General features: G+C 50.2%; 1 protein-coding gene across 11 annotated transcripts in view; it reads left to right on the plus strand.

The window, feature by feature from the left end:
- Nucleotides 1–14,806, plus strand: part of VPS35L (VPS35 endosomal protein sorting factor like) — a 97,063-nt gene that overhangs the window by 60,929 nt on the left and 21,328 nt on the right. For 6 of the 11 annotated variants that reach the window (XR_005657873.1, XM_039885476.1, XM_039885479.1 and 3 more), the window contains 4 exons: nt 1,087–1,150; nt 3,446–3,544; nt 5,079–5,156; nt 5,968–6,082. Coding sequence is in view for 5 of the 11 variants with exons in the window: in XM_039885476.1 (XP_039741410.1) it covers nt 1,087–1,150; nt 3,446–3,544; nt 5,079–5,156; nt 5,968–6,082 (356 nt within the window). In the remaining 6 variants the exon portion in view is untranslated. Of the gene's footprint in view, nt 1–1,086; nt 1,151–3,445; nt 3,545–5,078; nt 5,256–5,967; nt 6,083–10,660; nt 10,772–14,806 lie in introns of those variants that run through there. The other 5 variants (XR_005657876.1, XR_005657875.1, XR_005657874.1 and 2 more) reach the window with 4 other exon arrangements.

Here is a 14,806-nt window from a genome sequence, read left to right on the forward strand (position 1 = left end):
AAAGCCACAGAAAACATCCAGAAAGGCACTTGTATTAGTAGGATATCGGGTGTTGGCCTAAATAAAATAGGTTTGTTTTCCTCTTACTAAAAATACAAGGCCAGAAGGTAGAGGTAGGGTAGCTCTGCTTTAGCATGTCACCCAGGAACGCAGGTTCCTTTTGTCTTGTAGCTCCACCATACCTCTGGGACGTTGTCTTCGTGTTCCTGGAGGAGGCTGACCGGCCTTGACCATGTCCGTGTTGCAGCTCGTGGGCATTGGAAGGCTCATACATAGCTCACATTCACATCCCATTGGCCAGAACGTCATGTGGCCATACCTGGCTGCAAAGGAGGCTGGGAAATGTAGTCTCAGAGGATGAGGAGCCGTAGCATATTGGAGGAATGTGTGAAGACTCTGCCAATACTTATTTCCCCCTAGAACAAACCAACAAACTAAAACCTTGATTCTTGTTTTCTCTGGGCTCTCAAAACTTTTTTAGAATAAATATGGGGAACTATTTATAGGTTTTCACATGTATAATCAAAACTATAAGGCCTTGACATTTTCTTATTTATAATTGTATTAAATTTGTTGTTAAATAGAAATGATTGAATTTAAGATGCATCCCCAAAATAAGAGGGATTGATGGATGGAGAAGGGAAGGGATAGTTATGTGATAAAGCAAATATTATAAAATACTATTGATAGGATCTTCGTGGCTGAATATGTGGGTATTCACTGTAAAATTCTTTTCAACTTTGCTTTCTGTTTGAAATTTTTTTATAATGTTGAACAGAAGTTCTCTGATATACAGCATTTGAAGTGGGACCTTTCTGCCCCCGAAAGAGAAAGTTACCTTCTGTTTTGCCATTAATAGATAGATCTTGAGAATGGCGTCTTTGAGAGAGATGAAACACATTTAACTTATATTAATTTAGATTACATATTTTCATCACAGGAAACACAGCCTGTTGGGAGTTTTTTAAATCAAGAAAATGCAAAATGTTCCTCCTTGTTAAATTGCTTAGTCCTTACATATATTTTGTTCTTTTTAGAAACTCATTTATTCCCTCAGTGTTAATTATGAACAATTATTGATTTCAGTGCGCTCACTCTCGAGGACGAGAAGAGAATGCTGGCATGTTTGATTAATGGATTTATAAAAATGGTAAGTCTCAAGGAAGGCGCTTCAGTGCTCTTGGAAACGTGATGTAATTGTTTACCTTCACGCTGGGGAGAGCAGTTCACATCGTGTTCTCTGGTGCTCTTCATTTTTATTGAGATAAGATGGAGTTAGAAAACATGTGACATTAGCCAGCACTTCCCCAGGGGCAGAGGGAGCCAAGACAAACTGACCTCGGGGAAAAATCAAAAGGAGAGGCGGGAGGGAACACTTACTGGTTCCTGTGACAAAGCCCCGGATGGAACCCTTTGCAGGGGCAGCTGGACTAGGGGTCTCTGCGGTGTCGTCAGGGCCTGCTGCCTGTGCATCTCTGGCTCGTGGCTGAGCTCTCAGTGTCCTCCCAGGCGGCCCGCTCCCCTCGAGAGCCACAGGCTTCCTCCCAGCTCTGCAGCCTGGTGGGCAGGGCCGCAGCAGAGGTGCTGAGATTGAGTCCCTTTGGGGTCATCTGGGTCACTGGCCCACCCCCGAACAAAGTGCTGCTGTGAGGGAGGACGGACACACCCACTGGCCAGGCCTCGGGAGACACGCACACACCTGGGCAACCGGAATCACGTGGTCTGGGACCGGCAGGAGGGCTTTTGAGACACCAATGTGCTGCTGCTCATCAGATGGTGAAATGAGGCCGAGTGCCGAGCGTCCGCTCTCTATTCATCTAGTTTCCCACTGCTGCATGGCAGCTCACCCCAAGACCTAGTGCCTTTAAGTAACAGTGTTTTGTCAATCCTTACAATTCTGTGGGTTGGCTGGGTCACAAGGCTGCTCCATGTGGCAGGACTTGGGGCTGGAGGGTCCGGGATGGCCTCGCTCATGTGTCTGGGGCCCTGCTGCTTGCTGGCTGCTGGCTGGAGTGTCTCATTTCTCATCCGCGTGACCTCTTTCTCTCCACTGCCCGCCCTCCATTCAGTCGCCTCAGCTGAGCTCTCTTACTTGGTGACGGCAAAGGCAGAAGCTGCAGGGCCTTCGAAGGCTGAGTTTAAGCCGTCTCAGTGGCTGGCGCTTTGTCCGACTTCATCCTTTGGATCAGAGCAAGTCACAGGGCTTGCCCCGTAGAGGGGAGGGAAAGCAGACCCCGCCTCCGATGGGAGGAGTCCACAGGGACACCGAAAGGACAAGCAGAGTGGGAGGGATTCCCGGAGCCTCCTTTGGGAAAAGCCCGCCATACCATCCTCGCCAGAACACCCTTTGCCTTCATTCTTGGTGTGCAAAGCCAGATGCCGACTGCTGCCGGTTTCCTGTTGTAACAGACATGTCAAGACAAAGGCTGACCGAGATGAAAATAACTAGATGGCTTTAAAAGAACCTTGGCAGTGTGACTCATGAAAATAACTAGATCGCTTTGACAATAACCTTGGATACGTGACTCACTCAGCAACAGGGGTTGTTTGCACGATCCACCTAACTTTGCGGGCAAAATACCAATTTTGATAAAAATTCAGTATTGGCCTTCAAATCCCCACATTGGGAAGTATATACCAATGGCTTTTACCAGCAGCACCTCCCGTGCCCTTGGAGTTATTTGCTGATCACGTGCTATTTACTCCTTTTCTGGCTTTGTCTGAAAGCCGCTGAATTATAATGGAAAAGGAGGAGGAAATAAGGCATGAAACACAGCAGCGGTGATGGAAGCAGGAAGCAGCAATGCTAAGCCTCCTCTGGACAAAAACGATGGCCGTAGCAGTGAAATTTGTCCTACTGCCCAGCTGTTCATAAACTGGAGGAAAGAGGCGAGGGGATTGTGAATGGTGGAGAAACTTCCATCTGGGGCCCCTACAGCCACCGTGAGCTGCCGAGGTGGAAGCTCGGTGAGGAAGCAGAATGGGGTTGCCCTCGTTGGGGACACTCCTCTGACGAATGGCTCCCGGTAACCACGTTCATGTTCTGCGAAAAGGCCACAGCTGACAGAATCCCGTCACTTCCTTCTCGTCTGGGAAGCCCTGTTTACGTTTCGAGATTCTGTCCTGTACCCTTTGGCCTTTTGGTGTTCTACTCCAGTGCCCACGTCACAATGATGAGGTGGCAGTGATAATGTCTCAGCTCTGCCGTGTGAAGTAATGTCAGGTCTAGTCAGGGTATTTTCCAGTGAGTGAGTGTGTGTGCGCGCGCGCGTGTGTGTGTGCGCGCATGTGTGCGTGCATGTGCGTGCTCATGCTCACATACTCTTGACATTTCCACCCATACCTGGGGGACCTTTGGGGGCTCGGCATCACAGCACCCTCCCTGCCCCCATGAAGCTCACAGTTGCCTAAGAGACGTTGTCAGCATCTCTCTCCTTGATTGTAGGTTTCCTTTGGCCGTGATTTTGAACAACAGCTGAGTTTTTATGTCGAGGCCAGGTCGCTGTTCTGCAATCTGGAGCCTGTCCTCGTGCAGTTGATTCACGTAAGGCTTTTCATTCATTCATTTGTTCTCTAAACATTTGTTGAGCATCTGTCTGTCAGGTGCCGATTTTAATCTGAGATTCTTCTGACCCTACCCCCCCACCATATGGCTTCTGATCCCAAAGTATGAAAGGTGGTTTCTCAAAGTTGTCAGTAAAATCTACAACTTTGCTTAAGTCTTTGGATGGTTTTTAATGGACCTCTTTTTCTCCGAAAACGTGTTTTCATTTCTGCATGCCAGTAGCAAAGAGTTAGTGAGTTGCACTGATGACTTAGTTACAGAAATACTAAGCAGCGTCTCCCTTAGGTCGTGCAGCCTTTCAGTAATTTGTCATGGTGCCTTCAGGCCAAAAGAAATATATAATAGTTCAGCATGTTAAGAAGCTAGGCCCAAGCAGCTGAAGTATTTATGCGCTTACAATTTGATAGCCCTTTGAAACAATAATATACATAAATTGAAAGAAAAATAATAGATTTTAACCTCACTCTTGAATAACCATAATTATTTACTCAAGAAGTATATCTACCCACCGGGCACTGCACAGCTTCGCAAACGTTGGAGTCACATTGGACGTCACTACCCTTATTTTCTGTTCCACGTCGATTTTTGCACAGTGCTTGCTTTTTATCACGGCAGTTGCCGAAAACCCAGTTTTGCAAAGGTGCGATGTCACTGCAGGAGCGTCGTGCATTCCGGTGCTGAATGTGTGAGCCGCCTCTCACCAGAGCTTTGCCCAGTGCTCAGCAACTGAGCATTGTGGTGGTGTCCTTAAAAAAATGTGGAGGGGCCTCTGAGAGTTTGCCTAACACTCTAGAGGAGGGTCACAGTACACAGTTTGGGAACCATCAGTCCAAACTTCTCATATCTGTGCAGACTCCCGAAGGCTCTTTAATTGCTTCGTGTAAATTCATGGGTGAGTAGCTTTTTTATGTATCTGTTTGCTGGTTATCAGGTTATGTAGCGATACTAAACTTAAGACCTACATGTGGAGACTTCATCCATAAGGAGAGGCGATGGCACCCACCTGAGCTGGGTCAGGAGTAGGTGAGCTGGTGACTGCACAGCTCGTAGGGCAGCCCCTGCTGTGCTGCGTGACGCCGTGGCTGCTGCTGCCACCTTCCTCATGGCTCTCGTTAGCAATGCCTAGCTGCATCGTGCGGCTTACTCTCAGATTCGGAGGTTTCTCCGAAGACCCCTAAGATCCTAAACGTAGTGTGTGGGATTTTTGGAAACAGAGTAAGTGAACCCTAGCTGTTCATCAAACCAGAAAATGCTCATTTGTAATACCAGTTGGCAGGCACGACTCACTCAGTAAGTGCCTTTCATTCTGCTCTCTTGGAGATGTTTGCTCAGGCCCAGATAGAATCGGGTCTGATGACCCCCTTCAGCACGTCAGGGTTCAGCGCTAACCAGTCTCAGCCCCACGCTGTTCATTCTCCTTGACTTGCCTGCAGTTAAGGTCCGTTTCTCTACGGAAGGCGAGCGTCAGCCATCATTGCATTAGCCTTTCTGTTCTACTCTCTAACAAATCTAGAGTGTGAACCGGTTGGCAATGGAAACGAGGAAAGCGATGAAGGGGAACCATTCCAGAAAGACAGCCGCGTTCGTCCGGGTATGCTGCACATAAGGCCCGCAGACTTTGAACCCCGGTGGGTGGTTTTGCTTGCGAGTTCCTAATTTGCTCTTCCCAGAACGAGACGAATGTGTTACGGTAAGAATGGTTTTGTATCGATTTTCCAGATGATCTTTTCCTCGCATATCTACGGACTAACCAGTTTTCTTAATGTTTTCAAAAGAAACGATCAAAGGAGTCTGAATTTGGATACGCGGAACGGGGAGTTGGCCGAGGTGGATGTGGGTTTGTGCGCCAGCCCAGTCGTCTCTGTAGTCGTGCCTGGGTCTGGAAGGCCTTGTACCTTTTTTCTCTCTTGGTCAGTTCCCAACTTTGAAAAAAAGATTTCAGCTACTTAAGCAGGCTGCTCAGAATTTTATCAAAGCAATGCGTATCTATAGTTTCACAAATGAAATCCTGTCCAGCAGACGTCAGTGGCGCATGAGCATCTCCACCCTGCCCTTTCTCCCCTCACCCCTGGCTCCTCAGCCACCTCAGCCTTTTTCTTAAGCAACTTCTTCTTCTAGTTACTTCCATTATTTAAAGTAATCGGTTTAAATAGCTGCTTTTTAACCTAATATTAGCTGTTGCCTGTGATGACGGCCGAGGATTTATTTTTCATACACCATGACTCTCTTCATTTGTCCCTCCTCCTCCGTGAGAGACAGACACAGCAGAGGCGAAAGGGAGAAATCAGGGCTCGGAATGGGGAGGTTACATGTTTTTGCGTGAAAGTATACGACGGATGGAAACGGGTGCTAATCCACCGCGACGGCATTGCCCGTGTAACCTGATGTCCGCTTCTTCCTAGGCCTGTGTCGCCTACTGCTTCATCACCATTCCCTCCCTGGCGGGCATCTTCACGCGCCTCAACCTCTACCTGCATTCTGGTCAGGTGGCCTTGGCCAACCAGTGCCTCTCCCAAGGTGAGCCCGTCACGCCAGCGTCTCCTCTCCGGGCGTCCCTGGCGGCTCAGGAAAGCCGACTTTGCAGGGGCGTGTGGCCTGTGTCGGGGAGAGAGGGATTCCTCAAGGAGCTGTCAATAAATGGGGAGTTTTAGATCTGTCGCTTTTGTAGGAAGCACAGCAGACGTGCACACGTGTATAGTCAGACAGATGACAGAGCGGGATATTCTCCTGCAAGGAACTTCTTAAGTCTGTCGCAGGCAGACTGGGTCAGGCAGCTCAGACCTCTGGGCTGTGTGTGCCTGGAGAGTTGTAGAAGTTAGGAGTGCTTCATTGCAGCAGATTCGTTTGTTTTTCGTTGTTGATATTTATTTGAAACTCCAGAGACACACGAGTAGAATCTAGTAAGGACAGAATGAATACTGTCTGCAGCTTGCAGTTAGGGCTGACAGTTCTGCTCAAGGCGCATGTCCGTACTAGGTACAGAAGCTGTCCCGGAGGTAAGGGTGTGTGTGAGTGGCTTATTTGGGAGGTGACCCCCGCCAGTGTCACCTGGGTGATGGGGAGGGGAGGGGGGAAGGCAAGGAAGCCAGCAAGGAAGCCAGCTGCACGAGGACACTAACTCTTTGCTAGCGGGCAGATTATTCTGTGGGCAGCTGAGGTCCACCCCTGCTGGGGACCTCTGGGAGGAGGGAGAGTCTAGTGGCCTTGGTGTTACCCCACCTGAGGCGGAGAGGACAGGTTCCTTATGCTCTCCCCCCATCCACCATTGACTGAGGGCTGCCCTGGGTCGTCCGCTTCCTGGCGCTCCGACCCGCTCTGCACTCCAGCCAAGAGAATGCCCTCGGCGGGTCACAGTGTCTGCTGCAGGGTGCCCTCCTCACCCCCCGGGACAGGGCGGGCCAGGTGCGTGCAGGCACATCCCTGGCAGCCCTGCAGCAGGCACCTGTCCAGCAGGCCGTAACAAAGACTAAAAGAAATCCTGGCTCCATGTGTGGAGCATCGGTCATGGGACAAGCCCTGTGCACGTACCGCCTCATCTCATCTTCCCAGCGGCTGCTCGAGGCCAGTTCCGTGGTTAGTACCCCACTCCCCAGTCGAGAAAACTGAGGAAGGAATGGCTGCGGAGCCGGCTCAGGGCCACAGCCAGCACTGACCCAAGGCCACGTCCCTTCACCCGCCCGGTAGCGTGGACCGTGCAAACGGCCAGGGGGCTTCAGTGGATGACGCGGTGGTCTGTCCAGCACTGCCGAGGGAGACGGCTGCTTTTAGCGATGGTCCCCCGTCCCCCACGCTGGCTTCTTTTCTGGTCTTTGAACATACTGCGCTTTCTGACCGTGTGTTTGTTTACTCATCGTCTGGACACCTCCTTCCCACTAGGACGAGAAGTCCCACGGGAGCAGGCAGCCATCTGTCCTCATTATTTGTCAGTAAACGTGGCGCTTTCTCCTAATGCCTGCTTTGGTGAGGATGACGGGTTAGCTAGAAACAAAGCAAAACAGAAATTAACAGCCACCACCGAAAACCTGGCGATGTGCAAAATGAAGATTCGGTTAAATTGATTAGTTTGGATGTTAGAAATTTTAAGTCTCATTAAAACCAGTTTCCTCTTAAAAAGTTCAGGTTCAGTAGACCCATGTGGGCATGCCTGAGTTTGGTGTCATGTATGAATTAGGAATAAACTGCGAGCTGCAGATGCCAGCTCTGGGACCTGCACGTGGAGGCTGAGATCTTCCCCCAGCTCTATAGACTTGTATCATGAAATATGAACGTTGTCGGTCCCAGGCAAGTTTATCATGGCAGGATCCTCAATGGAGCTTCATGCTGTTTTTTTGTTTTGTTTTGTTTTTTTATATAAAAAAAAACAAAACAAATTCTCGCGCTAAATAAAGGCTCCCATCCCCACCAGAGATTTGCAGCTCCCAGGAGCTGTTGGAGGGGAGCCGTGAGTGGCCGTTTGCCGTCGTGTGACCTGTAATGCCCTCGGTCCACACGGAGACAAGCAGTGTAAGAACCATCCCGGTAGTTAGTGCCCTCAGCGCCACAGCTCTGACTCATCGGCCTCACCCCTCACTTTGAGCCACTGCAGGGGAGCAGGAATGTGGCGCCCCCTTCGTATTTAATAATTTATCCGATAATGTTTCCTTGAGTCTCTAAAGGCTGTAGTGCTAAACCTTAAAAGCCTGTTATTGTTCTTCTGAAAGCCACACGTAGCATTTGCTGGCCAAAATAAATAATGCATTCAATTACTGAGGATGGGAAGGCTAAATATAAATTAAGTGACGCTCGTGGAAACGGGCCGCTGTAGTGTGCCTCCCTAAACATCTTCCCTCTCAGCTGGTTGTGCAACTTCCCCTCCCCCAATTCATTTTCCGGCCTCCCTCGACCCGGCCTCCCTGATACTTATACTTATTTATCAGGCTGTGGCTTTGCTGGGGCCGGGTCCAGCTCAATGAGTAAACTCCCCTTGAACTTCCGGCACGGAGTGCTTGACAGGGCTTATTACAGGGAGGCTTATTACAGTTCTGGCCCTCGGGACGCGCTGGTGCAGCACGCAGGGTGGGTCGGGCGGGGATTTTGTCCAGACTCATCCATCGGAAAAACAAAGGACTTTCAGACGCGTGTTGGTCACGTGCTTCTCACCGAGCGGTGGCCTGCGGATGCCTGTGCGTCTCTCCCTTCGGCCACTATGCCTGTGCGTCTCTCCCTTCGGCCACTATGCCTGTGCGTCTCTCCCTTTAGCCACTCCACTAGGCACCTTCTTGGCCCTGGCTTGTCAGTGGTTCTTTCCAGAAGACTGTCAGGCCACAGTAAGGACGGGAATGGGCCGCGAGCTGCAGATGCCAGAGCTATGAACTGCACGCGGAGGCCCCCGGAGGCCTAGATCTTTCTCCCAACCTCTCTTGCCCTATATTTTATGTTCGTTCCGTCTTCACAGTGTCTAGTCTTTGAAAGGAGGGTGTTTTACAATAGAGAGAGATGTTTCGGGTGGGTCTTAAAAGAACATATGTTTATCAGGATGCAGGGAGGGGAGAGGGGAGAGTGGGCATTCCAGGTAGCGTAAATGGCCTCTTTCCCTCCTTCTGAGTTTTATTTTCTGCATCGTCACCTTTCAGAGCTTAGCTCATGAACCACATCTTAAGGAAAACCACGTTTGGCTTCCCCACCTTCCGGACAGGTCAGGTGATCCCGTAGGACGAGTTCCTTCAGCGCCCTCATCACACGCGTCACCTGACCGTTAAACACGGGAGGAATCGTCTGCTTCTCTCCCGAGTGTCAGCTCCCTGAGGTCTTAGCTGTCTTGTTAGCCGTTGTGTTCTTGGCACGTTGTCCACCACGTGGATGCTCGATAACGCTGAACGGATGAACGGCGCCATGTGATGGGAGCGGTCGATCATTCTTAATGATACTGGTAAATGTCAAATGGCGCCAAACTTTTTATGGAATGGACGTAAGTACCAAGCGACCCCGCCGTTTAGGAGAGAGTCCCACCAGAGCCTTCTTTGTTTTAAATAGTTTTTTATTTATCGAGAAAGCAAATTTGGTTCAGACGGGTGCCGAGGCTCATAGACATGCTGAATGACGCCGTCGCGCTGGTTTGATCTGGGAGGAGCATTGGGGAGCACGGGGGAAGGGCCAGAGCCGTTAGCAGGAAGCCCGCGGGCCACTGCGAACTGTCACTGTAAGGTAGCCAGGCCCACAGAATGGGAGAGGAAAATAATTCTGTATTTCCTCCTCCTGGAGAGAGAGGAGTGGCCTGTGAAGGAGAAAAATGGTCTCCATCCACTTACTGCATCTTCAGGGTTTATGCTTAAGATCATTTTTACTAGTTCCATTGATGAGACTGTCCCTTGAAGAATATGTTTGATGTGACTGTTTCCCCAAACCTCGAGGCCTCTATGGTCAGTGGTGGACAAAGCAGGTTATTTTTGCTGGAACAGTTCATAGGTGGGCGGATGGCATGAAGTTCGTCACCCACTTTCACATCCGAACATGCATGATCCGTCCACCTTAGGGAGTGTAAGGGGCCCGGGGTGGGTGGCAGCCACTGCTGGAACCCACAGAAAAGCAGCAGAGTCCACTCAACTCCTTACACTAGCAAACACCAATGATTCATCTCCTCCCGCCAGCATTTCTTGGCCAGTTTTTACTTGCGTAAGCCACTGTGCCAGGCACTGTGCCGGACCAAGAATGCACTTAAAGAGACTGCCTACTAGGACGACAGAGCAGATCTGTTTACAGTTATATAAGGCAGCACGTGGTAAATGTCATGCAGGATGTTCATAAAAGGGGCCAGGGAATTTTAGAGGAGAAATGACCCTTGGCTTAGAAGAGCAAAAAAAAAAAAAGCTTCATAGAAGAGGTGTCACTGACGAGCCTGGAGGCTAAGCGGGGGTCTGTCATGCTGAAGTCAGGCGGAGGGCATTCTGGGCTGAGGCAGCAAAGCCCTGGAGGCTGGAAACAGAGCCTCGGGAAGGAGCGAGTGGGAGGTCAAGTTAGCAAGATAGTTTGGGGCCTGGCTGAGAACCGAGTCCCCAGCAAAGCAGTTGACTTACTGAGTGTGCATTATTCGCTGGGTGGTTTATATTCATCTTGCAGAGAGGAAACTGAGGTGCAGAAGTGTGACGTGACTTGCTCAGGAGCATCCAGCTAGTACGTGGCCTGATCGGACCCCCGGCGCCCTCCCAGACTGTGCTTCCCTGCAGTTAGGTCAGTCCCTCTAGACCACAGCACCGTTTTTACTGAGCGCCTGCGGTTGCTGGAGATCAATTAATGTAGGCTGAATGTTAGATGAACTTGTCTAAGAAACAAAGAACCAGAATTTAGGTAAAGGAATATAATCCTTCCTGCTTCGGGAAATTGAAGCCTGATCTCCACAGAGAGACCATCACAGCCTCCTCGAGCCCCTGCAAGGAGGGCGGAAAGGCGTGTCACTCCTGCAGTGTCCCAGGGGTGTGCGTCAGGTGACAGGTGGGCTGCGTGTGCTCAGCTCAGCGAGAGAGCCCTGACCGTTTGGAGATGAAGGGAGCGAGAGCATCCGGCGTGGCCCGATGCTGCCTCTGAGACTGAGAAGTCCTTCACACGCCCCCTGGACTTCCACATTCGTGTCGCTCCTCAGTGAATTTGAAAGCGTCCTGCATCGACCAGGTGGCAAAGGCGAGGTCAGATGAAACCGTCACTGATGGCAGACGTTAATGAACACGGTATCGAATCGTCTCTAGGTGTTCACATTTCTTGAAATCTTGCTCTGTACACATGCATCAAAATAGTGGCCCTTAAAGGCACAAATTTAACTGCTACGATAACAAGTTCTATCACAAAAACAGTTTTTAGTAACAAATAGTATTAAATCTTGATGGATAACTTGCCTGTGGATAATAACTTGGTCATTTGGACCAAGAGGCTTTACCCAAAGGCACCCCTGTCACTTGGTGACAGCACGTGTTCATTGCAGCCGTAGTCTGTTCAGGCTGCCATAACAAAAATACACAGCCCGGGTGGCTTAACCAACAAGCGTTTGTCGCTCACAGTTCTGGAGGCTGAAGTCCAAGGTCAGGCTACTGGCAGATTCGGTGTCCGAAGGGGACTGCCTGGTACATAGACAGCTGTCCTCTTGCTGAGTCCTCACAGGGAGGAAGGGGCGAGCGAGCTCTCCGGGTCCCTTTTATAAGGGCACTGATCCCATTCACGAGGGCTCCACCCTGGTGACCTCAGCACCCCCAAAGGCCTCACCTCTCATAGCACCTTGCGGGTTAGGATTCAACATGATTTCGGAGTGGGGCGGGGTGCGCACAGAAGCGTGTCGTCCACGCTCAAAGTCTGAGGCAAGAGCTTATGTCCCGATGCTGCATTTCACAGAGCAGTCTGTTAATGTCGCTCGTCAATCCATACCTAAGCCTGCCAGAGATGGAAGCTGTTGACTAGTAAAGACGTTTAGCCGTGGGTTGACAGAACTTGAGAGTGAGTAATTCTTAGAGCCAGAGCCCCGCTTTAATAAAGTATAAGGGACGGGACTCCGTCAGCCCTCTGTGACATCTTGCCCTACGGAGTGTTGTACTTCCCTTCAGGGACCTTCTGGACTGGGAGTTGTAGGTCCGGGTTGCCCCCGAGGGCACGCAAGAGCCGAAGAGGGGGCGAATTACTTTTGAGGTCTCGTTTAGCCCCGGGAGGTTATGACTCTGGCAAATAGTCGAGATTTTCATTAGCTCTGACCTAATGCATTATTATAAAAAACGAAACGCCGTCTGTGAAGGTGGCCTGGGCTCCTGACTCTTTCTCAACGATTCTTGTTCTGAATCACGCTCCGGATCCACGGTGCCAAAAGGATGAACTTATTCTGCAGGTCGCAGTTCATCTGAGTTTATTTTATCATGTCTGGAGGGTGTTCGGGGCAACTGTCTTGTATCCTGTTGAAAAACAGACAACCTGTACGTTATTTTACATTTTAATAATTTTTATTGTAAAAATAGCGTGTGCTCATTTGGAAAAGTTCCAACGATACAGTAATGGAGAACTTTTTTTAAAAGCTCCAAAATAAATCTCCAGTAATGTTGTGTCTCCTCCCCTCCCCCAAAAAATGCACTGTTCACAGCTGACATATTTTTCTTGCTTTTTTTTTCTAGATAGCCATTAAAAATATTCTCATGCCCTCCTTCCCTCACCTTCTACGTTCCTGCATACGCACATTTCTCTGCCCCGCGTAGAAATGAGATTATGTCTTCCACAGTGTTTTTCTGTTGGCTTTTTTCACTTAACAGTAAATCTTGGACTTTTTCCCTCCCTGCTCCTCCATCCAGATCCACCGCATTCTCTGTAAGGGCTGTTCAGTGTCCTGTTTCTCTTCTTGTAGAAAGTGCTGTAAATTATTTCCCCACCCACTCCTCCTTCATTTTTCCCCTCAAACTCCTATTGAAAAATACTTGGACTCTTTCCATTTTTTTTTTTTCGCTCTCGCAGACAATGAGCAAGCTTCATCTTGATCCCAAGCGTGTCGCAGCTTCCGACAGCCATCCAGCTGACTGGTGTCTTAGTCCCTTAAGACATAGGACCCTACTGTGTGCAGAGCCTCGGCGCACAGAACAGAGAGAAGTGGGGGGCCCTTCAGGTGGGCGAGCTGCGGGAGGCCGCTAGCCCCTGACTTGTCTGCAGGAGACGGGGGAAGCTCATAAGCCTTGAGGAGAATAATTCTCTGCAGGTGGAGGTGTGTAGAGGGCTTGAACCTGAAGTATGGCTGACTTTACAGAGCAGCTCATCAGAGAGGAACCTTCCTGGCCCATTGGCTGTGGGGTGCGGAGCAGCACCCCGGGCCCTGGAAGGTGTGCGCCACCCTCAGCTCAGATGAGGGGTGGCCGTCCCTTGGCGCAGCAGTGGGTGGCCCTTCCCCACTCCCTCCCCGGCTGTCCTGCTCTGGTAAAGATGGAAGGGGGTTCTCAGAAATGCCCTCAGACCGGCCGCCTGTCCATCTTCCGGCCTCACTTTGCATTTCTATGATTGAAAATTGTACACTTTTATTGCCTGCATATGCTAAAAAATTTATTTTTGGAAATTTAAAGTAAAATTCCAAAAACCATAGCCTAGCAGTAAGTGAAAGATCCTGTGTCCTTCACCTCGGCCGCCACGCCTGCGTCACACCAGGAGTTTGGCGCTACTCTGCCTCACTGTCTCTGCTTCTGCAGAAGTACACGCTGTGTTTTTCTTGCAAAGATAGGATCACGCTCTGCGTGGCTGTGCAGTTTTTTGTATTTATGTGTCATAGACACATGATGACAGCGGGGGGACACTCACGCATCGCGAGGCGGTTCTGTGGTCGTGCGAACGTCACGGAGCCCGCGCACGCCTCGGCTGTGTGGTGCGGCCCGTTGCTCTAGGCGACAGACCTGTGCAGCACGTGTTCCGAATGCTGTAGGCCGTTGTAACGTGCTGCGTCACCGCCTTACGACGGCTGCGTCACTGGGCGGTAGGAATCCTTCAGCTCCGTTACAGCCTGGTGGGACCAGTGTCGTGTATACGGTTTGACGGTTTGTCACTGACTGAAACCTCGTGCAGCATGTGACCGGACCTTGCTCTCTTTATTAGTTACGTTTCCATGGTGCGTCAGCGCAACCGCTGAACTCGTCCCCACTGTTGAGCTTAGAGTTGACAAAGATGCTTCATCCGAAGAGCAGCCCAGGCCCCTCAGATAGTCAGTTACCCGGGATCTCCAGCTGCACCCTTATTTTCAGCATCTAATCACAGCCCACCTTCTACCAGGGTTTGCTAGTGATATATATTTTGGTGACCCTTACATGATTTTAGTGGCTTAGTGTTTGGGGCCCTGTTTGATTTTTCCGTGTCCTGGCAGAGTTTTCTGGAACTGTCAGGCTCCTTCGATGTTCTGCAGACCCTCAGCCCAGGCTGTGGAACAGGAGAGCCTGCATCTCAGACAGAAAGTGGTCAAAAGGGTCAGTGATAACTGCCTAGCCGGCACCCCTGGCCCTCGCCCTCTGCGCGCGTAGAACGCCGAGGCAGCCAGCCCTGGCCGCGTTGCCCCGTGCGTGACCACCTCTGTCTGCTTCTGGCCGAACGTCCCCAGCTTTAGTCTGTCATAGCACACTGTTCACTACTGGGGAGTCATAGTTTGCGTTTATCCAAAGGATTTAGAACAATTTTTTTCGAATCTGTTGAATAATAAAATTTATTAGACAAGCTTTTTAAAAAAACAAATGGGCCAAATGGTTAAGAAGGTAAATTTTATCTGTATTCTCT

Source organism: Pteropus medius, unplaced genomic scaffold, assembly GCF_902729225.1.
Source record: "Pteropus medius unplaced genomic scaffold, Ma_sr-lr_union100, whole genome shotgun sequence".
In the NCBI taxonomy this organism is placed as follows: Eukaryota; Metazoa; Chordata; class Mammalia; order Chiroptera; family Pteropodidae; genus Pteropus; species Pteropus medius.